General features: G+C 50.0%; 2 protein-coding genes across 21 annotated transcripts in view; one reads left to right on the forward strand and one right to left on the reverse strand.

The window, feature by feature from the left end:
- Positions 1-538: 538 nt before the first annotated feature.
- On the reverse strand, positions 539-26,396 carry PGAP2 (post-GPI attachment to proteins 2; the record flags this gene model as incomplete). 9 transcript variants are annotated; one of them, XM_081239714.1, is made up of 7 exons in its annotated part: positions 539-1,577; positions 1,791-1,899; positions 2,516-2,622; positions 2,769-3,021; positions 6,955-7,123; positions 11,687-11,861; positions 14,485-14,586. In XM_081239714.1, 6 exons carry the CDS (start codon positions 11,818-11,820, stop codon positions 1,447-1,449), a joined length of 903 nt encoding a protein of 300 aa, XP_081095840.1. In that variant the 3' UTR covers positions 539-1,446. The 9 variants fall into 9 exon arrangements, with proteins under 9 accessions (XP_081095840.1, XP_081095837.1, XP_081095838.1 ...); XM_081239709.1 differs by lacking the exons at positions 6,955-7,123; positions 14,485-14,586 and adding exons at positions 14,842-14,862; positions 25,796-26,396 and having other exon boundaries at positions 555-1,577; XM_081239708.1 differs by lacking the exons at positions 6,955-7,123; positions 14,485-14,586 and adding exons at positions 14,842-14,862; positions 22,573-22,636 and having other exon boundaries at positions 555-1,577.
- Positions 22,994-27,015, forward strand: part of NUP98 (nucleoporin 98 and 96 precursor) — a 104,597-nt gene continuing 100,575 nt past the window's right edge. For 5 of the 12 annotated variants that reach the window (XM_081239693.1, XM_081239695.1, XM_081239704.1 and 2 more), the window contains exons 1-3: positions 22,994-23,183; positions 23,818-23,963; positions 24,670-24,744. The gene's annotated coding sequence lies outside the window, so the exon portion shown is untranslated. Of the gene's footprint in view, positions 23,184-23,817; positions 23,964-24,199; positions 24,288-24,669; positions 24,745-27,015 lie in introns of all 12 variants that reach the window. The other 7 variants (XM_081239702.1, XM_081239696.1, XM_081239698.1 and 4 more) reach the window with 6 other exon arrangements.

Genomic DNA, 27,015 nt, shown 5'->3' on the forward strand with positions numbered 1-27,015 from the left:
GGGGACAGGGGACAATAGGCTTCATTGTGGTCCCCCCACCCCCCAATTTCCCTAACAAAGCTCTGGGCTCCCTTGGAGGGGCCAGTCTTGTTCTGGGGCCCAGCCACATATTCTGTAGTAGACTGGGATGCAAAGCATGAGGAAAAACTTCCTGATCTGGGACTCAGAAAGGGAGGGGTTGAGAGCCATCAGCCTGCAGGTAGGTGCTCTCACAGTCGTGCATCTCAGAGCTGTCCCCTTATACCCTCAAGGGGACAATTCTTTACTGACAGAGTTGGGGCTGGAACTCAGGCCATCGCCTCAACCCAAGACTCTCCCAGGTAGCCCAACTTCCAGACCTGGAGTCATTACAGGGATAGCTCAGTCACTCCTGCTCATCAAATCAAGGCTTGGACCAGCCTTAGGAGACTCCAGGCCTAAGGGGGTCGGGGGCCGGGGGGGGGTGCGGAATGCCACATGGAATCATAGCCTACCATGGACTTATTCCCTCCATCCTGGAGCCTGTCCCTCCCCCTCAGTTCCATTAAAGAGACAAGCCCCCGAACAAGCAAGCCTAGCCCAGACTGTTGGCAAAACAAAAAAATTTATTTTCCTTTGAAATAAAATGTACAACCAAAAGAGCACAGGGCCTGAGGCAGTAGGGAAGGTGGGGGGGTGGGGACACCAGAGAGCCCGTTTTGGGGTAGGAATCTGTGCCTCTGTCCCCTCTACCTGGCACCTTTTGCCAAGGAGGAAGAGTCTGTAAACCAGAGATTCCAGAAGGGAAGGGAAATACACGCTGTGCCAGTGCTTTTTCTGTATCCTTTGGGTACAGAACACCACCTCCACAGGGAGAAGCACAGACTGGCAGAGCCCTCGGAAATCATATAGCCTCCCACCCCTCACCCCCATCATCCACACGGACACAAGGAGGCTCAGATAGGGAAGGACATACACCAAATCAGAGGTGAAGTCAGGACTGGGACACCTGGGCAAACTCAGCAGAGGAATGTCACAGGCCTGAATGTGCAGAGATCATTAGACACATGAGTCAAGTGAATGACCCCATGGGGAGAAATGGCTGTGGTTTTCTGGTAGCAGCCACTGCTCAGTGGTCCCTGACCTCAGCGAGAGGTGCCTACGTAAAGGCCAAGAACCAGATGGTGGTTATGAACATCAGGACTTTCTTTAGCACCAGACGGTGGAGCTCTCCTGCCAGCTCAGCTTCTTGGGGCTTCTCAGGTACGGGTGGTGCTGCTTGAAGGAGCCTGTGCCTTCACGTGGGGTGGGGGAAAGGAGAAGCCAGTAGGGCCGGGTAAAGCCTTGTCCTGTGCCTTTCTTCCCTTCTTCCCCTCTACCCCAGCTTCAGTAGGGCTCAGAGAGGACGCAGGGGATGAGGGAAGGCCAGAGTGGTATCTTGCCCTAGTTTCCGGGCAGTGGGCCTCCTCCCCAGCAGGAGAGCAGGGTTTAGAACCGTTTTTCCTCAGGCTGGGAGGTAATGAGCAGCTCCTTGCTCCCGAAGTCCCACCAGGCTGTCATGTGGAACGCCATGTTGGTCAGGACCACAGTATACTCCAGGATGGCAAAAATGGTGTATACTGTGGTAAGGACACAAGGAACAGGGCGTGATAAGCCTCCTTCCCTACCCCCCAGGGGCCTCTTGATAGATCACCACCACTGCATCACTACGCAAAGGCCACAATGGCAGGCAGTCCCCGAGACCACTGCCACTGCCATACTGCACATTACAGAAAACATCACAACTGTCCCATAGCCACTGTGACCACCTACGGATCCTCGCCTGGCCTCACCTCCAGCCTCACAATACATGTTGTGCCGAAAGTACGCAGCCAGCGCCGTGAAGAAGGAGACGAAGTTGATGATGAAGAGCCGCTGTTTCCAGTTGTAGGACTTGCGATCCTAGGGGATGGGCTGTCGGATCACTCTGCAGCTTGTTAGATATGTGCGGACAGCCTCCCCTCTTGGCCCCAACTCCTAAGAGCTGTGTCTTACCTCCTTTGGTCATGGAAGGGGGGCAGAGGCAGGGGCAGCAGGAATGATGGGCATTTCATACCCCTGCATTTGCTGTAATGAGGCCAAGGCACAGTGGGGTCCCTGTCCCTCCCACTTCAGGGGGACAGAGTGTGAAAGTTACTTGGGGTTACCCACCAACCCAACACCTCCAGATGCTGTGGGGAGAAGAAAAGTACAGGGGGGGCGCGGGGGGCAGGGCCGGGGGGAGGCACCAGAGTTATTACAGACCACAGACCCCTGACGCAGTGTTCCTGCTGCAGCCTGGGCGCTGCCCCTCATTCTACTCCCATTTGGAGGCACCACCTCTTCTATTCTCCATTTTCCCATGCTACCCAAACACAGCCCCAGATTCTGATCAATCACCCTCCACTTGTCCCCAGGCCCAGCCCCAGCCCCAGTTCGCAAAAGAACTCCATTTCCCACCTCACCATTACCCGCATCCTGAGGACAAGTGTCCTTGATTTTCCTCTGGGCCACCTGGAGCCCCACTAGTAGACCGTACCTCTTGACTTACTGTGTGCTTCTTGGTCAGCCGCCAGAGAATGCAGGTGAGGAGCATGTGACTGAGGGATGAGGCGATGAACACAATGAAAGCATTTTCATGGATGGCTGGAGGGAGAGAGGAGGGTTGGGAGCACGCACGGAAGGGAGCACCCAAAGCCCTGCCCCATAAGGTCAGGGGGTGGGGGTTGGGGGCAGGGACATCCCCTCCCGGAACCCTTCCCCGCTCCTCCTTCCCTCGTCTGGGCACCCACTGAAGTCCTCGGAAGACGAGACATAGGTGAGCACTAGCAGCGCAAGGTTCTCCACGACGTTGAGGCCGAAATTGAGGCGGCAAAGCTGGCGGTAGCCGGGACACGGGGAGGCGCAGCTGAGGTAGTAGTTCCAGTAGGCGAAGGCCACCAAGAAGCGGGGTGCTGAGTGTAGGCCAATGCAGAAGCGCCATACGTAGCTCTGGGGCACCTCTCCACCGATGGCCGAGCTCACTGATGGCAGGTAATTGGGCACCTAGAGAGTTGTGAACCATCTGGGCACCGGCCCCCTGCCGGCCCCACCCACCTTGAGATCTTCCTTTCTGTGTAATCACCTTGACACTCAGAAGGCTCTGGTCCAGTCCCCTCCCTCCAGGATGTCCTCCTTCAGAGCCCCAGAGCTCTCCAGGGAGACCTCCCCTTCCAGGTCCTGGGCCCCCAGTGTGCCTGGTTCTCATTCCCTAGCCAGCCGGGGGTTTGTGCTGGGGCAGAGTGGGACCGCCTCCACCTCCCTACAGGTGGCTGGGAAAGCTATAGGCACGTTCAGATGCTCTCTGAGCCCACAGCACAGGGCTGTGACATGGATAAGGTCCTGTGGGAGGGTCCATGAGCCCAGCAACCCAGATTCAGTCCGAAGGACAGAAACGAGTCACAGAGCATCTGAGCTTCCTTGGCACAGCACTGGATTCACTGCCCAGCTAAGCTGTTCCTGACCGCTCCCAGCTCCACTTGTCCTTCTGGTCTGGGGCACCAAGGTAGTAGAGGGTGCTGTGAGATCCTAGGGGAGCGGGGCCAGAAGATACATTCACTCTGGTCACATTTAAGAAAATGGGTGCTCCTAACCTGGGGTAGTCTAAGAAAATGACCCTGTCCTTATGCATCTCTCTCATCCATCTTTCTCAAAGGCTGGAATTCCCTCATTCCTTAAGGAACTGGAGTGTCATTCTTTAAAGCTGAGAAAGGAGGAGATAATATCACACAGCTGCAAGGACTGGTGTGTTGCTTATTTTGGAGGGTGAGAGAATGGGGGATGGATGAACAGTAGTTTCGATGGGAACAGGAAGGCCAGGAATAGGAAGAGGATCTCTTAGACTCAGGGGCCTAAAGCAGTATGCCTCAAACTTTAATATGCATATGAGTCACCTGGAATTGTGTGAGAATGCAGAAGGTCTGGAATCTGAGAATCTGCATTTCTAGAAGATTCCATGGCTGCGGAAGCTACCAGTCTGTTGCCCACACTTTCCGTGGACTTTTTTAGACCTTCAACAAGAGCCAGAGCAGTGCCAGAGCCCTGAAACCCAGAGAGGGAATGACCCTGCTGTGACTATGGCAGGACAAGTCTTCAGAGATGGAGTTCTTGAAGACCCCTTCCTTTCTCCCGGTGGGGATGCTGAATGGGTCTCCAGAGTGGCTGGGAAGGCAGGCAATGATGGAGGCAGCTCACAGGGCAGGGGTGGGCCTGGGACAGGACCAGCCACGGCCTTCACGAGCCTTCACAGAAACGGAGATGGATTCCCCTCAGCACTGTCAGAGGAAGCTAAGTGCAGAGCGCTCAGAGAGAGGGTGATGCTATCGAGGCCATGGCTTGAGATACCATAGCTTGAGACCAGGCTCAGATATTCACTCTGAGTAATCAGTGAAGGGCAACATGGAGGCTTTGGAGCCACACAAACCTGGGTCTACATCCCAGCTCTGCCTTTATTAGCTGGCTGACCTTGAGCAAGTCACTTCACCTCTCTGAGCTTTGATTTCCTCATTGGCAAAATAGGGATGACATCACCTACCTTGCAGGGGATGGTGAATACTAAATATAACGTATGCAAGGCATCTGCAGTGTCTAGCACACAGTGAGTACAAGCGATGGCTTTCAGAAGACAAACTTTCCTGAAAAGCCTGCAAGTTGGCTGTGATCTATGTGGCTTCTGAACGTGGGAAGGCTGACTTATGAGTGAAAGGTGGGAATCATATCTTGACCGGACACTTCTGAGACCTCCAAGCCTCCTTACTTGACTTTTCTGCCTCTCTGGGTAGGTCCCCTGAGTAGGGTTAGTGGGAGTGTTGCCTCCACTTCCTAGAATATTCATTCTGAAAACTCCTGCCCCAATCTCAGCTACTTTAAGGGGAACAGTACCAACATCTAAGGCTTGGCTGGGAGAGCCCAGAGTATTCAAGGGCCCAGAGCCCTGACTAAAGCTGGGAAAGAGGTAAAGGGTAGAGATGGCACGGAGTTAGGGGGATGCCTCAGGAGGATGAGGATTAGGGCCCTGTGGCTGCTTGTCCCATCCTCACAAGCTCCTCTCAAATTAAGGGTGGGGGCAGGATTCTAAGAGCAGGGATTGCCTCCCTCATCACACACACACACACACACACACACACACGCACGCACGCACGCACGCGCACACGCACACGCACACGCACACACGCACGCGCGCGCGCGCTTAATCAGGTATAGGTACTCATATACACCCCCGCCATTCCGAGTACACAAGTTCCCCACTCACCAACTATGCCAACAACAAGCTACATGAGGAGATATCAGAGCCCAGGTACACAGCTCACCAGAAACCTCCCCAAAAGCCCAGAGCTAAGGGTACTGAGAGATGGGAACATAACCTCTTTCCCCAAGAATAGAAATCCTTTGGCCTGGAAGACATGGCTCAGTGGATCTATGGCAGGGCAGTAGATCAGAAATTCACATGGTATAAAGGGAGAGGGTCCAAAAACTTCCTTATCATAGAACCTCATGTTTCACCATTAGAGGTTCATTCCTCTGGCCTCAGATAAAAGTCCCCTGAAATTATGGATGACTTTTCTTTATACCTTACCACCACTTCCCCTCCCCACCAACTGGACAAAAACTCCCATTCCTGTCAATCCTACTTGCTACTCTTCTCTGGACTCCATTCCCTCTTCTCTAACCTCATAGTCCCCCATCTTAGCTCTGGTATCCCCTGTACCATGAGCTATTGCACTAGCTTCCTCACTGGTCTCCCTACTCTTGCCCCCTGCCCTTGAATCTGTTCTCCACTCAAGAGCCAGAATGGTCTTCTAAAGCTCAAATCTGATCGTGTCCCTTCCCTGCTTAAAATCTTTCCAAAGGGCTTCCCTGGTGGCGCAGTGGTTGAGAGTCCGCCTGCCGATGCAGGGGACACGGGTTCGTGCCCCGGTCCAGGAAGATCCCATAGGCTGCGGAGCAGCTGGGCCCATGAGCCATGGACGCTGAGCCTGCGCGTCTGGAGCCCGTGCTCCGCAACGGGAGAGGCCACAACAGTGAGAGGCCCGCGTACAGAAAAAAAAAAAAAAAAAAAAAAGCAAAAAAAAAAAAAAATCTTTCCAAAGCTCCCCATTGCCCTCTGGATAAAATCAAAAGTTGTCCGCCTGGCACTCACAAAGGTCCTCCTTCACCCCACAGCAACAATGCCCCCTCCTCCAGGAAGGAAGTCTCCAGCATCCAAGCCAGTTTAAGTGCTTCTCCTGGGCCCAGCATCCCCGTGCTCCCTTTTATCACAGAAGGGATCTCATCTCACAGTGTTGTGACTGTCTGTGCCTAGGTCTGTCTCTTGGAGGAATAAGATGCTAAGAGCAAGTCCATGTTCAATTCCATGCCTCTGACACAGAACCTCCAACCCTGGGCCCTCGAGAAAGGCTTGATGGACTGCTCTTGGGGGCAGGAACTCCTTCTAGGTTTCTAGCTGGCAAAGCTCTGAGTGGATATAGGTTGTGGGGCCTGAGACTGCCAGAGGAGAAACAAAGCTAGAAGAAGCCAGGGCAGGGCTGGGCGTCTTCTCAGGTCAGGCCCCTAGTCTGGGCTAAAGCCACCTGTTGCTTCTCCTGGCTCCTGGCCTCATCTTACCTCCTCAGTCCTGGCTTCCTTTCCAGTCTGGTCTTTCTTCAGCCCCCTTCTCCCTCTCGCAATCTCTCCTGCCTATTCCCACTCTCTTCCCTTCCCCCAGGCCCCCTCTGCTCCCTTGTACCCTCTACAATCCTCTCCTACTCTTGGAGGACTGTGACTCTACTCTCCCTGAGTCTCTCTCCCCAAATTCCCCCCACCTCTGACTTTCCCCCCACCATCCTTTTATCCCTCTCCCCTCTCTCTGTCCCTCCACCTTCTCTCCTACTGTCTGATTCCACCCTTATCACCATCTCCTGACCTGGCCCTGACCCAGGTGCTGCGGAGCCTGGCACTCACCCCACAGTCAGTGGCCACTGTGTACTCAAAGTGGAACACCAGGGACCAGATGATGCAGAAGAAGAAGCCAAACACGGGGAAAGTGATGACCCACCAGACCATGGCCGTGAAGCGGAGCCGGAACACAGTCCCATCAGGGTCCAAGGGCTGGGAGGCCGCAGAGAACATCCTGTAGGGAGTGGTGCCCAGGCAGGGCAAGGGACACAACTTGGGGCCTGGTGGGGTTACCTGGGCCTAGGAAAGTGGGGCCTTTTCCAGAGCTGGCTTTTCAGAGTATAGGGAAGAGCCAGAGTATAAAGGCAGAGTAGGAAGGACATAAAAGAAAAAGGAAAGCAGTGCAGAAGAGGAGGTACAGAGGGAGATGGGGCAGGAACAGCAGAGAGACAGGGTCAGCTCATAGGAATCCCCTTGGCACACTGGTCCTATAGGTTCACCTCTTGAAGAGTATAGAGAATAGAGGCTCCCAGTGGCCTGGACTTGGGAGCTCTGATGGCCCACCTCATTCCCATGACTCTCCTACCCACTCAGGAGAAGGGTCAGAGGTGGAAGGGTTATTATTCCCATTCCACAGAAGGGAAGACCAAGGCCCATAACTATGCTAGGATCAAACATTAAGACTAAGGCCTCTTGCCACTTGATAGCTTAAAGCTCCAAGTCAAGGTTTTCTTCAGGCCAAGTAACCTAAAGGACCTTGGCTCAGACTGACCCAAGCCCTCCCACTGACCCTGTCTGACCACATTCCTGCTCTTCACCCAAGTTCAACTAGGAACAGTGGGAGGGCCCCATAACCTATTTTAATGGGACCACAGGCTACCAGCCATCCCACCCCCAGGCTCAGAATGATCCAAGCCTCAGGCCAGCAGTACCCTGACCCCAAGATACCAGAGTCCCTCCGGAGGCCCAGACCTCTATCTCCTTCCTCTCTGAGAAGACCATGTCACCCGATCCAAGATTTTCGGGAACTGAGGGTCATGGGAACCTTCTCCGCTCAGGTTGAGTCTCCTGTGCTGGGCCAGACCCAAGAAGGACAGACCCAGACTGAGGTGGCTGGGCTTCTTCTGCTCCCTCTCCCTCTGGGCAGAGAACTCCCTCCCCCACCCCCACTGCGCCGACCACCATGACCCTTCACGCTGGGCTTCCTTCTGGAGGGCAGATTTGTTTTAAAAGGCCTAGGACCAAATCTCCCCTGGGGACTCAGACCTCCCTCCATTAAGGGAACCCTAGTCTACTAGTCCAGCTCAGCATCAGGGAATCAGGGTGGGGGTAGGCGCACTAAGCAACACTCACACTGGGTGCTGAAGGATCCGGGGCTTCGGTTGAGGGCTCTAGCCAGACTGAGACTGCTCTAAGGCTGGAGTGTCCCACCCCCAGTTCCCGAGGGCCTGCCTCCCACCCACAGAGCCCGGATCTCCACGCCTTCCCCGGGCACACAGCCTTCCCACGACCAACAAGGCCATGTCATAAATCCCAGAACACTCTGCAAAGGTAAGAATGATAGTGGCCAACGTTGGCCCACAGCAGATCCCTTTGCCAGGCATGGGGGTGGGGACCTTTCTGAGGGTTGGGTCCAGCCATGTAGGCAGGTTTCTGGGAAGGGAAAGGGAGAAAGCAGAATAGGATTTAGCCCCTTTCTGTTGGAGCAGGACTGAATATGTTTGTTGGGCCCCATCAGAGAGCTAGCTAATCTTAAACGATAGATTCGCGGTCCAAAAGAGATCTAGACAGGCCTGAATATGAGGTATCAGTGTCCAGCCTGTACCTGTGCAGAAACAGCTAGTGGCAGCTCAGGCTGCATTAACAGAGGTCTAACAGCCAGTAATAGGAATAGAACAGTCCTGATTTGGGCTGTACTTCCCAGGCCATATGAAGTCCTATGCCCAGATCAGGGCCTAGGAGAGAACAGTGATCAACTGGGCCAAGTCCAGGGGCACATGTCCTGTAAGGATTGCCTGAAGGAACTGGAGCTATGCTACCTGAGAAGAGTAAACTCAGGGGACCCTCCTCCCCCGCCATTACTGCCTTCCCATCTCTGCAGGGCTGGCTGGAAGCCAGGTGGAAAAAGTAGCTCCAAGGGTCCCAAAGCAGAGCCAGAGGCAGGACAGAGATTCACCAGAAAGAGGGTATATGCTCACTATAAGAAAGAGCTTGCTGGGCTTCCCTGGTGGCGCAGTGGTTGAGAGTCCGCCTGCCGATGCAGGGGACACGGGTTCGTGCCCCGGTCTGGGAAGATCCCACATGCCGCGGAGCGGCTGGGCCGTGAGCCATGGCCGCTGAGCCTGCGCGTCCGGAGCCTGTGCTCTGCAACGGGAGAGGCCACAACAGTGAGAGGCCCGCGTACCGCAAAACAAAAAGAAAAAAAGAAAGAAAGAGCTTTCTAATTGTTAGTTACTAAGTCTCCTCGGAATCAGCTGCCTGGGAAGGAAAGAAGCTTCCCATCACTGGGGATGTGGAAGCAGAGGCAATGTCATCTATTGGTAATTATAGACTAAGGCTACTTCTTTCATTCCTCAGTTGGCCATTCCTGGGATTCTCTGGGTGAGAAATTCAGAGTATATGTGAAAATTCCCAGGTGTATCCATCATAGTAGTCCCAGGGAGTAGGGACAAAATACCCCTGGGGTCACTAGGCCTAGTCTTGCCCCAGAGAGGCCAGGTACCCCTCCAGCAGCTACCTATGCCTTAGCTCCCTATCTAGTATATTGAGAATGGGTTATAAGTATGCTGAGGTTACTGATCCCATTATCATCTGGAGCCAGCCACGAGGACCAGAGCAAACAGCCTACTCCTTCTAACTCCATATGCCATACAAATATTATAATTCTCTGTATGGACTATGACTGCATTATATCATGCCTTCCTTTTCCCGAGGACCAGAGCAAACAGCCTACTCCTTCTAACTCCATATGCCATACAAATATTATAATTCTCTGTATGGCCTATGACTGCATTATATCATGCCTTCCTTTTCCCGGGGCATTGAGGGTGTGTGTGTGTGTGTGTGTGCGTGTGTGCGTGTGTGTGTGTGTGTCGGGGGGGGTCCTATCCATTTATTCAACAAATACTTTTTTTTTTCCTGGCCGCGCTGTGTGGCATGCGGGACCTTAGTTCCCCAACCAGGGATCAAACCCGTGCCCCCTGCAGTGGAAGCGCACAGTCTTAACCACTGGACCACCAGGGAAGTCCCTCAACAAATACCTTCTGATTCAGATGCAGTGCCCATCTTCAAGGAGCTCCCAGCCTAGTAGGGAAGAGAGACACAAATATAATGTGATAGAACTATATCAGAGAGAACACCTGGAACGATGGGCACCCGGAGGAGGGAGTGATTAAGCTTGCCCAATGGAGGCTGCAGAAAGCTCTTTGGAGGAGGAGACACATGAGAAGGGTTTTGCAGGATGAAGAGGAGTTGGCCAGGGTCATAGAACATTTGGTGCATTATCTAAGGTGAGAACTAGGTCAGGAGAGGCTGCTGGATGGATCCTTTCTGATCTTCCCCCTCAGATCACCTGGTCACCCCCTTTTCTTCCAGTCCTGTTCTTTCTGATAGCTCCCAGCCCTAAGTCTCACCAGGCTGGCTGCCCACAACTCAAGGCCCACATCTACCCACTGACAAATCAAGAAGAGGGAAAACTTGAAGTCATATGAATAAAAGAAGTGGGCCCCCATGCCTGCCAGCCAGATCCCACTCCTGGTTGTACCCCTTTTTTCTCAAGCAAATGCTCTTTATAGGAAAGTGGAAGCTCAGCTGATTGGGGGCCTTCTGAGCTCTCTCTGTGAGGCTAGTTCAAGGGTCCATGTCCAGGCTCTGCCTCTTTCCCACCTAGAGACCCTTGGCTAACTTCCTCTCCTGCCCTGTCTTCCAACTTGACTATCTCCTTTTCCTCTTCCTCCTTCTGCTCCTCCCCCTTCACATTTCCAAAACCACTTTCTTGTTTCCTCCACCTGGAGCTCTACACTAACCCTGAAAAGGAGGAGGACAGGAATTAGCAACCCTGATAGACATGGGAAAACTGAGTCTCAGTCTCTGAATTTCAGGTAATATACAGAGTCAGTGGATGAACTAGGAGGATAACAAAGGTCCACACAGGTCTCACCCCATTTACACCCATAACATACAGAGAAAGAACTCTCACAACTTTCTTTCTGGCCCAGCACCCTATATCCCTGTCCAAGAGGGTGTATGGTCACCTATGGAACCTCAGAGGTCATGGGGCCTACCCCAGAAAACACATGTACACACACATAATCAGGTCCCCAACCAGACAGACACAGATATAGTCTCTCTCACACACATACCCCACTCAAAGCCATTATAGTATATAATATATAATAATAATATAGTATGTCCCTCACAGTTAACACATGCACATATACATAATCACATTCCCGTAGAGACAGGCACAGCCCACAGTGCCCCAATAAAAATCCCCCAATGCCCTCTAGCCCAGTTTTTTTCTCTGACCCCCAGAAAACCCTGGGGCTGCTGAATCGGCCCCTCTATGAAGTAAGGATTGGGTTCGGGGTCCTGGGGCTGCCCAACTTCAGGGACCCTGGCCCCCAACGACCTCCGTGGAAGGTGGAGGGAGACTAGTCCTTGGGACCTCAATTTGCAGGCATCCCCCTAGCAGCCCAGTATGTTTGATGGCTAATCCTGTTACAACAGAATCAGGATCCAAAACAGATCTGATTGGGCCTGAATATGAGGTATCAGTGCCCCCCTCCACAAGCCCTACCCCACAGTGTGTGGCCGTCGTCTCCTTGAAGTGGAAGAGCAGGGACCAGAGGACGCAGAAGAGGAAGGCGACAAGTGGACAGCAGACCGTGACCAGGGCCACCAGGGTGAACCGGAGCCGGACCAGGGTCCCATCCCGATCCAGCGGCAGTGGGACCTCGTACATCTTGTCAGACCTGGGGATGGAGTGGCGTGCTGTCAGGGCCCAAGGTAGTGAGGCTGGGACTCAGTGGTGAAGCTAGCCCTTGTGCTCAGTCCTCAGCTTAGCTATGCTATGGGGTGGAGAGTCTGAGAAGGAAGCCACCTAGCCCCTAAACTTGGACAGCTACTGCCCTGGATGGGGAAGATGGACTGAGAATCCCATGAGAACATTCACCCTCAATTTCAGAGGAAAGACAATGAACCAAATCTGTGCTAAGATGAAGCCTGAATAGATTGGGAAAACTTCTTCTCATCCCTAGGCCTGGCTTGACAGGCCTAGTACTACAGGAGCTGGTTGAACTAGTCTCTCTTGTTTCAGGAACCAATCCTAAAACTTCCCAGTGAACAGAATGGCCCATCTCCTCCCCCAGGCCTTGGAACCTCCATGTTTCAGGGCCTCCTATCAGCTCTCACTGCTTCACCCACCGGCCCAGGGTGCTTCTGCACCTTCAGGCCCTTCCCAGCTCTGTGTGCTCTGTGTGCCTGCACTGCAGTCCACAGCAGCAAGGACTCCATGGAAGCCAGCAGAACCTCAATCCCCTGCCTGTCCCCACCCGCTGCCTCACGTGCTCTGAGGGTGAAAGGCTTTGCAGAATCAGGCCTGGTGCTAGCCTGGGCTTGCTGTTTGCTAGAGAGAGCTGCCTGGTCAGCTTCTGGAGGCTTCCCAGTGCCCAGGGGCCTGTCCGCTCCCCTCTGGAGACTAGGTAAGGGCTCCTGAGGACTGGGCTCCTTCCCACCGCACTCCCCCACTCAGATGAGGATATCTAGGGTCATGCACTATACTACTAGCCAAGTATATACCAGCAATCCTAGCCCGGACCCCCTCAGTGTATAGAAGGGGAAGTTGAGGCCAAGAGAGGGGCAGGACCCTGCTCAGGGTCACATAGCAAATAGAAGGAAGAGCCAGCAGTGAGGAGATAGATGTAGGGCTCGCAGTGTCAGAAACTGCAGCTCTCGCCTTCCTTGACCCTTTGCTCTCTGGGCCAGAGCTCTGGGCAGAGAGGTCAGGTTAGGTCAGGTTAGGAGGGAAAAGTGAAGCGGTACCTGTCCATAAGAGGAAAAAAACTAAAAAACCAAATCTTACATAAATGAGTCAGTCAGCCCTGTTCCCATTTTAAAGACAGAGGAACCAAGACACAGAGAGAGGAAGGTCTTTCCTCAAAGCCATATGCTGAACCTGAGGGAGAGCCATCCTCAGAATTTAGGCTTCTAGTTGCCAAACTAGGGCTGGCTCCGGATACATAAAGAACCTGCCCTTCTGGACTCCAGGACCTTGCCTGGAGATCAAGTCCTAGCTCTTCCTGGCCCCGCCCTCAGGACTCTCTCCTAGTCCCGCCCTCAGGAAGAACCCTGACCTCCAGGAGGCTGGCCTCATGGCATCCGGAACAAGCCAGGTGGATACGCCTCTCATCCAGCTTCCTCCACCCACCTCTCTGCCAGGCTCCAACAGGCAGCCTGCCCCAAACTGCTCAACCTCCTTCCTCCTTCTGCGGGCCGGGGCTTTCCCAGGAGCGGTGGAAGTGGCTCTGGTGGCCCTCCCAACTCAAGCACATTCCTACAGTCCTTGGATCATGCCCAGAGACCTTCCCCACCCAGCCCAAACCCAGATTCTGTGGTTGCAATGATAATAGTCCCCCCTTCCAACATCCTTCCTGAAGCCAGCTGCTCTGGATCCCTCAGGAATCACTGGGACACCCAAACCAAAGACCAGATCCTCAGGGAATGACTAGGCAGTGCCCAAGGCAGGGGTTGATAAGAAGGTTTGAGGAACAGTCTGTTCCACTTGTTGGAGGTATGCCTAACCTCCCTTTTAGCTGTGTGACCTTGGGCAAGTCACCTAACCACTCTGGGCCTGTTTTCACAGTTGTAAAACATGGGGATCATGTGGTTTGGATGACTCATAAGGCCATACCAACGAGGTCATTCTACTCTCCCAGGCTTCAGGACAGGGAGCTCACTATCTGAAGGGCAGCTGTCCAGCCCCAGTCAACTCTAACTTCCACACAGGTACCACTTAACTGAAAACTGCTTTCTTAGGAGTATCCCTACCTTATTTCCAAAGATCCTTAAAGATCTTCTCAGCTTCCAGTCCAAATCCACACTTACTGGGTGCCTTCTGAGTACTAGGCACCCTGCTTAGCACTAGATATACATTGTTTCTTTTAATCCTCACTACAACAACTCTATGAGGTAGGCGCTATAGCCTGTATATTTCCATTTTACAGAAGAGGCAAGTGAGGCTCAGGGAGGTTAACATTTGCTCAAGGTCACAGGCTAATAGATGGCAGAGTTGGGATTTGAAACTAATCTAAAGGGTTGCAAGTCCCCGGCACCTCTCTCCTGGGGCACCTAAGGAAGAATCTGGACCAGGAGTGCCTGCGGGGTGAAGAAGGGAGAGCTCACTCTGGAACATCGGGCCCCTGTCAGAGGGAGCAGAGGGGAAAGGGGTCAGCTACCCCAGCGGGCACAGCAGCAGTTCCTGGACAGACACCAGGATCCCCACAGCCCGGGGCCGGGCCCCGCGGAGGCCAGACCGCGTGGCCGAGCTCCCCCAAGTGGGGCTGCCCGGCAGTCCAGCACACCCATCTCCATACTCACCCAGGCCGTGGCGGCGAGGAGGCCGCGCCGGCGCAGTCCGGGAGCAGGGAGCACCCGGGGGAAGCCCAGGCCGGGCCCGGGGGGCGAGCGGTGGGGGACGGGTCGGAGCGGGAACGGCGGGGGCGGGGCCGGCGCGCTTGGGGCGGAACTTGGGAAGGAAACAGCACCCAGATCCTCTGCTGGCCCCTCCCCGCTTCTGAGGCCCGGGATCCCGGGCTGTCCCCCTTAATCTGGCGTCCCCTCATGCCATGTCGATCCAGCACTGGTCAGCCCCACTCATTCCAGCTGCATGGGGGCAGCCGGAAGAGCACTGAACACCTGGGTCTGACACATTGGATCAGCCACCTTGTCACTTACCTCTCGGCTGCGTTCCATCACCTGTTGAAAGAACATAAAATTAATTCAACAGGACCTCGAATTCTCTCATTTCCTGACCCCAGTCTCTACCCACCTCCCACCCCAATCTAGACGAAATTATCCAGTTTCGCACTTCTGAAACATTAAACCAGTTTGGCCCCAGCCTCGGCGCCCCTTCCCCAAACTTTGCTCCCCAGAGCCCAATCGGGGCATTTCAGCAAAGGGAAGAGCGCATCACAGGGAGCGAGATCCCATGGGGCCCACCCGAGAAACTCTGGGCCACAGCTATTCCCACCTTTGATCAGGAGAGGGCGCCCTGTCCCACCTGTCGAAATGCAGAGAGCGGATCTCCTGCCCCCCAACCCCACCCCAGTCCTGGTCTCTCTTCACCATGAGAGGGCTGATCCCCAGAAACTAGCCCCCAGCCAGGTTCCTTCCCCACCCTGACTGACCCCTTAAAGGAATCTGAGGGGGACTCTCTGCTATCTTTGTAAAGACCATCCTACTTCAACGGGGAAAAAGAATGAAGGGACCAGTAATCCCTCCTACAGTTACAATGTGGGATTGTCAGAGCACCTGCAGCAGGTGGAGGACATCTGACCTAGACACCGTTACCATCATATTTTTCCCATTTAAATCCCCACAGTAATAATTAGCACATTTTGAGCACCCCCGGTGTCCCAGGCACTTTTCTACTTTTTTATATTATCCCATTTAATCTTGATAAAAGCCCTATGAGGTAGATACTATTAATATCTCCATTTCACCAATGGAAAACAGAGAAGATGAGTTACGACTCACACAGCTAGTAAGTGTCAGAAACCAGGATTTGAGTCTGGCACCTGAGGTCATCCCCTTAATCACTATATACTGTTAATTCGGGAAAACAAAGGCCCAAATTTGATTAACTTGCCAGAGCCCTTTTGCATGCATCCACTCTTGTTCATTTACTCAGGCTAGGCCCCCTCTGTGACAGGCCCTGGGTTGGGAAATGGTGGGGGACCCAGAGATATCATGCTCACTCCTGGGGGTCCAAGTCTACAGGGAAGGTGTCTTATTCTAAAAAAATAGTTTTCTTGACTTGAATTCTGCCACTCCACCCCACCCCACCCCGGCCTTTAAAGTCCCAGGGCAAATGAACAATTAGTAAAACTGATTGTTACTGAAAGAACCACTCCCATTTAGTTTAGTTGTTTTTTTTTTTTAAGATGTTGGGGGTAGGAGTTTATTAATTTATTTATTTATTTTTGCTGTATTGGGTCTTCGTTTCTGTGCGAGGGCTTCCCCTAGTTGTGGCAAGCGGGGACCACTCTTCATCGCTGTGTGCGGGCCTCTCACTATTGCGGCCTCTCTTGTTGCGGAGCACAAGCTTCAGACGCGCAGGCTCAGTAATTGTGGCTCATGGGCCTAGTGGCTCTGCGGCATGTGGGATCTTCCCAGACCAGGGCTCGAACCCGTGTCTCCTGCATTGGCAAGCAGACTCTCAACCACTGCGCCACCAGGGAAGCCCCCCATTTAGTTTTGATAACTGGATTTAGGTTTTCTTCCTTGGGGCTTCACGTGATGCTCTTTGTCTAGCTCCAACCCACACATGACTGCTCCTGGCCCCTGTTGCCAGTCTTAACCCCTTGTCTGTTCCTTTGGCTCTAAGTACCATTGCCTGAGGCTGGGTCTCTTCTCCCTGCCTATAGACTACTCCCCAGTGCCTGAAACTTGAGGTGCTCTAACTGGCCTTTAATTCTCTGGTGATTTGGGCACTTCCCCACCATACAGTCCTGAGTCTGTTTCCTCATCTGTAAAATGGTTTTAGGAATATCCACATTATAGTGTTGTTGTGAGAACTAGATGAGGTAATAGAGCAGTGTGCCAGGTTGATGACAACTAGATGTGTCAGCAACAGTCTGAATTTGTCCTGATTGAGCCTTTTCTGAACTGTCTGACCTCAGCTGTCACTGACCCTCTCTGAATCTGTTTCCTCCACTGTCAGTTTGAAAGACTATCACCTACTTGATTTATATGAGGAAAAGTGGAAGAAAAAGATGAGTTCTTACTACGTGCCAGGGACTATATATGCATTCTCTTATTTGATCCTCTTAATAATCTGATGAGGTAGGTTTGATGAAAGCCATTTTACAGATAAAAAAATTGAACAAGCATCTAAGCATCTAGGCTCGACCTTATTCAGGAGGCTCTCAGTGTTTGCTGAACTGGCATTTGTCCATTGTCCAAGTAGCTGCTGCTGCTGCTGTTGAAGCCTTTCAGTGTCTCCTCCCTCCTGGTTGGTTAGCCTGGTGCCTGGACATACCCCAGAGAGGCCTGTGCCTGAAACAGCACCACCATCTTCAAGCTTTAGCCACAATCACTGCTCCACTCCCCTTTCCACATACACATACCAGATATCCCAAGCTGACTGAGCATTTGTTTTCAGGGATGTTCCAGCCCCCAGGAGCACAGGGCGGTGTAGAGGTGGGGAGCAGAAGAGGGGAAGTGAATGTGGGATATAGTTGTCAAGGAAAGCTTCCTGTAGGAGATCTCCTTCACTGCCCTCCTATCTCTCCATCATTCTCCCCATTAGCCACATTGGCTCTTCTTACAACACAGATCTGATCATGTCCCACCCTTGTGGCAAAGTAGTAAATCTTCATGGCTTTTAGCATCAAGGGCAAATTCCTTAGTGTGGTGTTCAATATCTTTCATAATGTGGCCGTCCTCTACTCCAGCAACCAATTGTTTTACATTCTAACTACACTCACCTCTTCCATGGAGCTTTGTTTAACTTCCTCCTTATCTCTCCCTACCCCCCATGATCTGCCCACCTTCCCACTCCTCAGGCAGCCTTGGATGGCCTTCCATCACACCCTTATTAGGGCTCTAACCACAATGAGGCAAAATAATCTGTTGCCTGTTTCCCCCCGACCTTCCTGGGAGCTCATGTAAGGACAGAACCTCCACCTGTTACGTTTATTTCTGAATCTCTCAGCTTAGCCCAGGCATGAGCATACAGTAAGAGTCCAGAAAATATTTGCTAGATTGATTTAATTGAACTGGATTTTGAAGGATGGGTAGGACTTAGATATATCAAGAAGAGATTTAGGAACTGCAAGAAAGGCCTTTGAAGAATGACCGCTGGGAATAGAGGGTGGAGGCAGAGGGTGCATGGCTCGGGGTGGGGGTGGGAGGTAGGTAAAGTGACAGAGACAGAAACAGTGCTAAAAGCATCCAATTTCAGGCCAAACGCTGCCCTGCCTCCTGGGCAGCCTTAGGAAAGTCTTCCTGGGTTGAGGAGGAGTGTTCTTTTTTCTTGCCAGAGATCTTTTTCATGGCAGAGACATCAAATAGTAATTACATCTTCATTGTTCTATAGACATTCTTTAGCTTCCCTATCACTTCTTTTTTAATTAATTAATTTATTTATTTTTGGCCGTGTTGGGTCTTCCTTGCTGAGAGCGGGCTTTTTCTAGTTGCAGCGATTATTGCGGTGTGCGGGCTTCTCATTGCAGTGGCTTCTCTTGTTGCGGAGCACGGGCTCCAGTAGTTGTGGCTCACGGGCTCTAGAGCGCAGGCTTGGTAGTGGTGGCACACGGGCTTAGTCACTCCGTGGCACGTGGGATCTTCCCAGACCAGGGCTCGAACCCGTGTCCCCTGCATTGGCAGGCGGATTCTTAACTACTGCGCCACCAGTAAAGCCCCTCCCCTATCACTTCTAGGATGAAGTCCCAGTTTGCACCCATGGATACACTGAGCTCTTTCCTGGTCCCACATCTCTGTTCTCCCTGTTCATCTGGCATGGAATGCATCTTTTCCTTGTCTCAGCAAACTCTACCCTTCTTATAAAGGTATAGATTAGCATGACACTTTAGTGAGTTAGGCATGCATGTAGTAATTTCTAGGGCTATCACTAAAATAATAGAAAAAGAATTTAATTTGCAAACTGATGCAGGAATAAAAATGAAATAATCCAAAAGTATGCAAGAAAAGAGATTTAAATGGCCAATAAGCACGTGAAAAGATGGTCAACATCATTAGTCACCAGGGAAACGTATAAAAAAAACCACAGTGAGATGCCACTTCACACCCCCTAGCATGGCTATAATTTAAAAAGAAAGAAAAAAGAAAAGAACAAGTGTTGGCAAAGATGTGGCTGGCAGGAATGTAAAATTGTACAGCCACTTTGGAAAACAGTTTGGCAGTTCCTCAAGAAGCTAAATATAGAGTTACTATATGACCCTGCAAATCCACTCCTAGGTATAAACACAAGAGAATTGAAAACACATGTAAACAAAAAACTTTTACATGAATGTCCATAGCAGTACTATTCATAGTGGAATAATGGAATAATCATTATTCATGATGAAACAACTCAAATGCCATCCAACTCATGACTGTATAAACAAAATATGGTATATTCATAAAATGGAATATTATTCTCCTATAAAAATGGGTGAAACTTTGAAACATTATGCTAAGTGAAAGAAGTCAGACACAAAGGCCATGTATTTTATGATTCCATTTATATGAAATGTCCAGAATAGGCAAATCCATTGAGACAGAAAGTGTACTAGTAAATTGCTAGGAGCTGGGGGGAAGGGGGAGATGGGGAACGATTGCTAATGGGTCTGGGGTTTCTTTGGGGATTATGAAAATGTTCTGGAATTATATAGTGGTGGTAGTTGCACAACCTTGTGAATATACTAAAAACTTCTGAATTGTACACTTCAAATGGGTGAATGTTATATTTTGCAAATTATATCTCAATTTAAAAAAAAAAGTCTGGCAAAGAGCTGGGCCTCAGTAAATGGCAGTTATTTTTACCAAAAAAGACAAAGTTTTTTTTAAAAAGCGCAGAAACAGAACATCTGGGGCAAATAGAAAGTCTAAAATGTTAGATAAAATCCTAAATATACCAGTAAATTCGTTAAATGCAATTGACTAAATGCTCTAGTTAAAAGTCAGATATTCACACAAGATTTATATAAATCTAATTATATGTCATTTATAAACATCACCCTTCCTTATCAAGTTATAGGAAAAGAAGAAGGAAATCAACATTTACTGCATGTTTACCATGTGCCAAACAGGGGCCCAGTCCTTTGCAAATTCCATGATCTTGTTTGACCTTCACAAGCACCTTATGAAACAGAAATTATTGTGCCCAATTTATAGACAATGAAACTGGTGCACAGAACAATTAAATAATTTGTGCAAGGTCTAAAAAGTAGCAGATCTTGGACTTGAACTTAGATCTGTTTGAATCTAACTCTGCTGCTCTTTCCAATGTACCATATAAGAAATTTAGAATCATCTCTCTGGAAGGAAGTCTCTTGTTCTTTTATAATTCTGCAGTCCTTACAGGTCTCTATCCTCCCTGGGCATCAATCCTTCAGAGCTGCATAGAGTGAGTTCTCAGGGCATGTATGTGTGAGAGAGACTGGAAGCTTCCAGGACAGAAATGGACTTTACTTAGCTCTGTCTCTCTTGCCAAGGGCAGAGTGTTGAGCGGTGGACATCTCTGGGCCCCTAATGCCCAGGACAGAGCTTGGCTCAGCAAGCTTTTGAGAACATACACGAAATTCCTTGGCTTTAGAGGGGAAGAAGGCAGATGATGACAATCAAAAGGGGTGTTATGGGCTTCCCTGGTGGCGCAGTGGTTGAGAGTCCGCCTGCCGATGCAGGGGACACAGGTTCGTGCCCCAGTCCGGGAAGATCCCACATGCCGCGGAGCAGCTAGGCCCGTGAGCCGTGGCCGCTGAGCCTGCGCGTCTGGAGCCTGCGCGTCTGGAGCCTGTGCTCCGCAACGGGAGAGGCCGCAACAGTGAGAGGCCCACGTACCGCAAAAAAAAAAAAAAGTGGGGGGTGTTATGAGAATTAGGCAGAGTAAGAGTATGTGGGCCTAGGAAGCCCTGGTCCACAAAGAAGTCCTTCCTGGGGCAGAAGTCCCTGGGAATGATGAGCTTGTAGGCCACATGCCTACCAGAGTACCTAACAAGAGGTCCTTCTACTTAGAAATCACCATGATCACAGGAAATTCCTCCCTGGAGCACTCCTTGTCCAGTGTCTCTCCCTCTAGTCTTCCAATAAATATACACTACTTAAGGGACCCAGCTCCTGCACACCTGCTAGTACTCTGGACTGAATACACTCACTCACACAAGACATAATTCTGAGCTCCTTTTCTGTGTCAGAATCCATGTCTTAGAATATTTAGAATGGGAATTCCTTAATATTTTTAAAGAATACAAATAATATCTATCATTTATTGAGGGTACCTGTGTACCAGTTACCATATGCCTCAGCTCATTTAATTCTCACAACTCTGTGAGGCAAGTACAATTATTATCCCCATTTTACAGACAAGGAAACTGAGGTTCAGAGGGGTTAAGAAATTTGCCCGAAGTTCATACAGTTAATACATGGTTGGGCTCAGATTTAAACCCAGGGTTCTCTGACTCAAAAGTCCCATACCTCTTTTCTATTTAAGAAAATAATTCACTCATTCATGCATCAAACATTTAATGTACATCTATGCTGTGTGGCTGGCCTTAGGGACATCAGAATAAATAAGCAGAGGAGAGGCTTAAACAGATCTGGGGTTGAGGATTGGAAGGTGAGAAATCAAAGGTTCAGGAGGGCAGTGAGGAAGCTACTGTAACTCTCCAGGGAGACCTAGTGACTTTCTGATGCTGAGCATAGGCAAGGGAGGGTGGAGGGAAGGGAGTCATGTTTGGATGGAGTAGTTGGGGAAAGGTGTCTGGAGTCAGATGTTTAGCTTTACTATTTGACCATCCATATATTTATTTTTTTCTTCCTTCAAGCATCTACTGAACATCTACAATGCACTAGGTTTCTTCCATCCATTATCTTATTTTACCTTTACTACCAGATCACTCCACTTTTTTTTTTTAACATCTTTATTGGAGTATAATTGCTTTACAATGGTGTGTTCACTTTTTGACTATCTCTAATCCCTTGCCACCACTGAAAACCCAGAGTGATTTAAGTTTATCCATGTTTTGGGCAGGGCCCATTTCAATTTTGTAGATATGTCCCAGGAGGAGGGGGTGGTAGAGTGGCAATCCTAATAGGTTTTGCTTTCTGAACACAGTCCCTGCTATTTTGTGTGGGACCCACAGTCACTAGATCTAGTTTCTAGAACATGCTCAACCCACCCCCTTGAGATATCAGGCTTCTGCTCTGGGCTAGGCCTTGAGGGAAAGGAACACCAACTTGAAAATGAAGCTCTGGCCTCCAAGAGCCCGGCACCAGAAGACAGGAAAGTAAAAAACAGAATACAAAGTAACAAGGCTGTAACAGAGGCCTGCCCAAGTATTACTCCAACTAGCTGTGAGAGATCCCAGAGAAGGGGGAACATTTCAACTAGACTTTAAGAATAAGTAGGGGTTCCTAAAGTGCAGGTGGGAAAGAAGTTCCAAGAATTGTCATTTGCACCAAACTCTAAGCTGAGCCATTCCCTTAAGGCACCTCTAATGTTCCTAAAGTCCATTCTAGGGATTCAGAGAGGGAAAGGTTGTGTTGGGGCTGGCATGGGTCAGGAGACAAGGAGGCCAGGTTTTGGGGCCTCGGAGCAGCTGCAGGTGAGCTACGCGCAGATAGACCTCCTAGGAGGTCCCTCCAGCTCCGCACGTGGTCTGGCCAGGAAGTAAAGGCAAGACGACGGGGGAGCTTTCCCGTCATAGCCCGCGGACTGGGGAAAAGGAAGGGTAGAATAGTTACCATGCCATCCTGGAGCTTCACTCTGATTGGCCCGAGCATCAGCAACCCGAGTCTCTCCGCTCCAAAGAAGGGGGCGGAGCCTCAGCATAGCGTCATCACTCTTGTTCCACCCCCCGCCCGATGTAGCCACTCACCAGCCTACGTCTAGGGGCTCTTGTGACGTCACGACTATCTCCCAGCCAACCGCGGCGGCGAGGGGCGGTACTTCATGTCCCTCCCACTGCCCCTCCCGCTTCCTCCCCCTAATTCCTTCCGTCCCTCCTCTTCCCCCTCGCCCGTCTCCCAAAGACAGCCCTCACGTTCGGTTTCAAAAGACTCTAGGTCCAATAAATAACAGGGCGGGCCTAGAGTGGCGGCGGTGTCTGCCAATGCGCAGACAGCGAGGGCGGAGCGCCCGCAGCGAGCCTCTGACGCCAGGCGGCGTGTGACGCAGTCTGGCCCTCTGTGCGCTGCGCCCGAAGCGGCGGTCGGTAGCGGAGGTGGTGGCGGCCGCGACGGTTTCGTGGCGGCCGCGACGGTTTCGTGGCGGCCGCGCGCTGCTCTCTGAGCGGCGGGTGGCAGACGGGCCTAGGCCCTCACTCCTGACACTTCCCGTCCCCCACCGCATCGCGGTAAGTCGGTAGCGGGGGTGGTGGCGGCCGGGGACCGGCAGGCTCCTCCTCCTCTCAGGGCGGGCGGGTTCGCGGGGAGTCCCAGGCCCTCTCCCCCAGTCTCGCGCCGGGGCGCGCACCTTCTGCCCTGAGGCAGGGGGCGGGGCCCGCGACCCTGCGGCCCCAAGGCCCAGCTTTTCGGGCTCTGGGAAGGAGTCGTTATCGGTGGGATCTGGGCCCGGGGGTCTCGCGTTGCAGCCTACGTTGTGGGGCGTCCCTCTAGCTGGTTGTACTCATTCATTTGCCCGGCGGTGGTTAGGTGGGCCGGCCCTTTGCGGGGGCAGTGCCTTGAGACCCTGAGTACGGTTTTCCCAGCACTTCTCTGACCATCGTGCGGGATGGGCTTTATTTGCCTTGGCTTCTCCAAGGGGAAATTTGTAGCCCCAGGGGAGGGTGAGTGGGTCGGGAGTTTGTTACCTTTTTAAAACAGTATCTGAGAATTAAGGTCGGTTTAATGGAGTGAAAGCTTATTTTCTGTTCTCCCACGTGTTCCACGTAAAGCTAGACAAGGTGAGGTTTTTGGATTACTATCGCCATAAGGACCTTAGAAATTAAGCCAATCCCCCTACTCTACATTAAATGCAAGTTTTTTTAGGTGGAGAAACCGAGGCCCAGAGAAGAAACAGGATTAGCCAGTGCTACATCTGACTCAGTGTAGAAATTTTTCTACTACACTGCCCTCCCTGGGTATTCCAGCTTCCCATTACTGAGGATTCCCTTTGGAAGAGTGGAGTCGTTAAGGTAGGGACATTGGATAGTTAGGAGCAGACCTAGTCTTCAATAGCGTTTCCGATTTAGTTACTACCAGCTCTGTTCGTGATAAGGCAGATGCTTCATTAGTTCAACTAGACCATGAGAACTAAACTTATAAGTTGGTTAAAGAATGTTAGTTATGTTATGTATTGGAAATGAATCGATAAAACTACATGTCATTGGCTAGTTTCCTGTCCCAGGTCTGAAATTTTTATTTGTGGCAGCTGCTGGGGACTCAGAAGAAAGAGTCCAGTTAACGAACTACAGCAATATAGCAATAGAAAACCAGAAATATGGACAAGACTTAGAAAGGTACACAGCAGTCATTTTGTATTTCTTGTACCTCGGAACTCAGAGCTCCTCTCTTACTGAGTTCGAAAATTGTAGTAGAATGAAATGAGAAAATTAAACTATTTTGGGAGAAGAAGCTAACTGGAAGAAAGAAAGAGCAGTGATCATCCCCTGTGATAGTCTTATAAATTCAGAAGGAAACACTTGTTGACTGAGTGACAGATGGTGTGTTTGGAACTTGATCGAAGAAGTTAGGATATTTAAAAAACAAACCAGAAGTTGGACAGGAAGGAGGTACTGGGAAGTAATTTGATAAGGTTATTTTTTGACTCTTCATTGAGATTTGATGAAAGCCACTTTGGTCTGTTCACATAAGTCAGATTGTCACTTTCCTCTTGTTTAGATGACAAAGCAAAAACTGAAAAATGTGTGTAAGAGCAGAAGAGAACTGTAGTCTTAATACTAAGAGGTGAACAGGGTATGTATTCTGTGACATGTTTTCTTCTGGGAAGCCTTTCCTGGCGTTCTTTCCCCTGCAAGCTTCCATAACACTTATTTGATACTTCTATTTATAGCACAAATCATTTTGTATTTTAGCTGTGTCTTTTTATTAGACTGGTAAAAAAATTTTTAACTTTGTATTCAGTTTTCTTGGCACAGAGTAGGCCCGCAGTAAGTGTGCTTGCCTGAATGGATAAACAAATATGGAGGAGTTAAGCCTAAAAATAGTCTATAAAGAGGCTGGGTATTTGTGTACTCCTGAAATACGGGGCCCAGATAAGAGGACCCACACCATTCGTATGATACACGGTACTTTGGTACCTGACTTATTCATGTCCACTTGCTCCTGGATAACTAAGAACAAACACAACTTTTAGGGAACCAAGTTCATAGCTTGGAAAAAATCAGTAATATTACTTTATTGTGATGCGGTACGCGGGCCTCTCACTGTTGTGGCGTCTCCCGCTGCGGAGCACAGGCTCCGGACGCGCAGGCTCAGCGGCCATGGCTCACGGGCCCAGCCGCTCCGCGGCATGTGGGATCTTCCCGGAACGGGGCACGAACCCATGTCCCCTGCATCGGCAGGCGGACTCTCAACCAGTGCGCCACCAGGGAAGCCCTATTGTGATTTTTTATAGTAGCAATTAACCTTAGGAAGAAAGGGGTAGTAGTACTGATATTTAATTTCCAGTAAATAAAGAGCACATCTGTAATTATGCAATTTGTCCAAAGCTTAGGAGATTAAGAAATTTAGAGATTTGCCAGTAGGTATTAGAGACAAAGTATGTAAACAACGTTTCTTAAGAACTTGGTGCATTCTGTGTGTTTGGAATTGAACCTAAGTATTAGGCATTTGTGTATTGTAGTATTTTACCCATAAGGTACTCATAACACCCCCTCCCTAAGTTGTAACAACCAAGAATGTCTCCAAACATTGTCACATGTTACCTGGGAGGCAAAACTGCCCCAGAGTAAGACCACTGCTCTAGAGAAAACGTTCCCAGTATTTCAGTAAAAAAAAATCTTACCTTTATCATGTCTGGTCTATGCTTGTGGAGTCCGCTAATAAGTTGCATCTGGTTAAAATTGTTCTTGAAAACCCTTAAATTGTCAGAATCTGGTATGGGAAGCTGAAAAGCTAAGAGTCCTAGAGTCACTTTCTTTAGTTTCTCCTTTCATTTCTGTGGTAATCTCCGTTTCTCTGGGACAGGAGAAATCAAAGTCCTGTTTGAAAGGAGATAGGTCGTTGGGTAAATAGAGCAATATTTATTTGTTTTTGTGGAAGAGGGCAAAAAAGAGCTTGTAGTTGAATTGATATAATTAAATGTGATGCTCTGTGATTCCGTTATCTTTCCATTTCACTGATACACGACCTGCCACATGAATCGGAGGTCTTGTCCCATTGTACTGACTCTGAGAATTTAATAAACACTGAGAATTATTTGCCACATTTTAAGAGTTTGTACTTAATTCAGTGTAATGCGAAACAATTGTAATTTTTTAGTAGAGAAATAAAAATGATTTCTTAAAGTATAGGTCTAATTAGCTAAGTCTGGTACTAAGAGTTAGTTTAAGCTGGGAGGTAGTAGGGTAAATTGGAAAGTGTGAAACTGGAGTCAGACGCTTAGAAGGAGGCTCTAGCAATGGTCTAGCAGTTCTCAAAGTTTGAGGTCTTGGGACTCCTTTATGCTTTTAAGAATTATTGCACACTCCGAACAGCTAGAAACTGAAACTAATATTTAAAAGATTTATTGATTTAAAAAATACTCTTATGAAAAGTTACTAAAAAATTTAGTGACAACAGTGGCATCGTTTTACATTTTTGCAAATCTTTTTAATGTCTGGCTTAATAGAAGACCACTGAATTTGTGGATCTTTTGCATTCAGATGGTTGGTATGTTGTTTTAGTTGAAGTATGTGAAGAAATCCAGCCTCATACAGACATATAGTATTTGGAAAAAGGAGTGTTTTAATAACCTCTTCAAATAATTGTAGATTTCTCCTTTGACAGTACACTCAAACCTTTTTAAAGGTTTTTTGCAACATGGAATCTGAAACCATATCGTTGAACTTTTGTACAATGTTAACATTAAAATTCATTGGTCTGTCTTGCACTTTGAATGGGTGTTTGTTTACCTGTGCATGACTTTATGACATTATATATTGGTTATTAGGAATCATTGGTGTACTGAGTTACGCAGCTCTTCCAAATGTTGACAGATTTACAGTTGCTAATATTTCCACCCAT

The sequence above is a fragment of the Mesoplodon bidens genome (assembly GCF_964165515.1).
Source record: "Mesoplodon bidens genome assembly, chromosome: 7".
NCBI lineage: Eukaryota > Metazoa > Chordata > Mammalia > Artiodactyla > Ziphiidae > Mesoplodon > Mesoplodon bidens.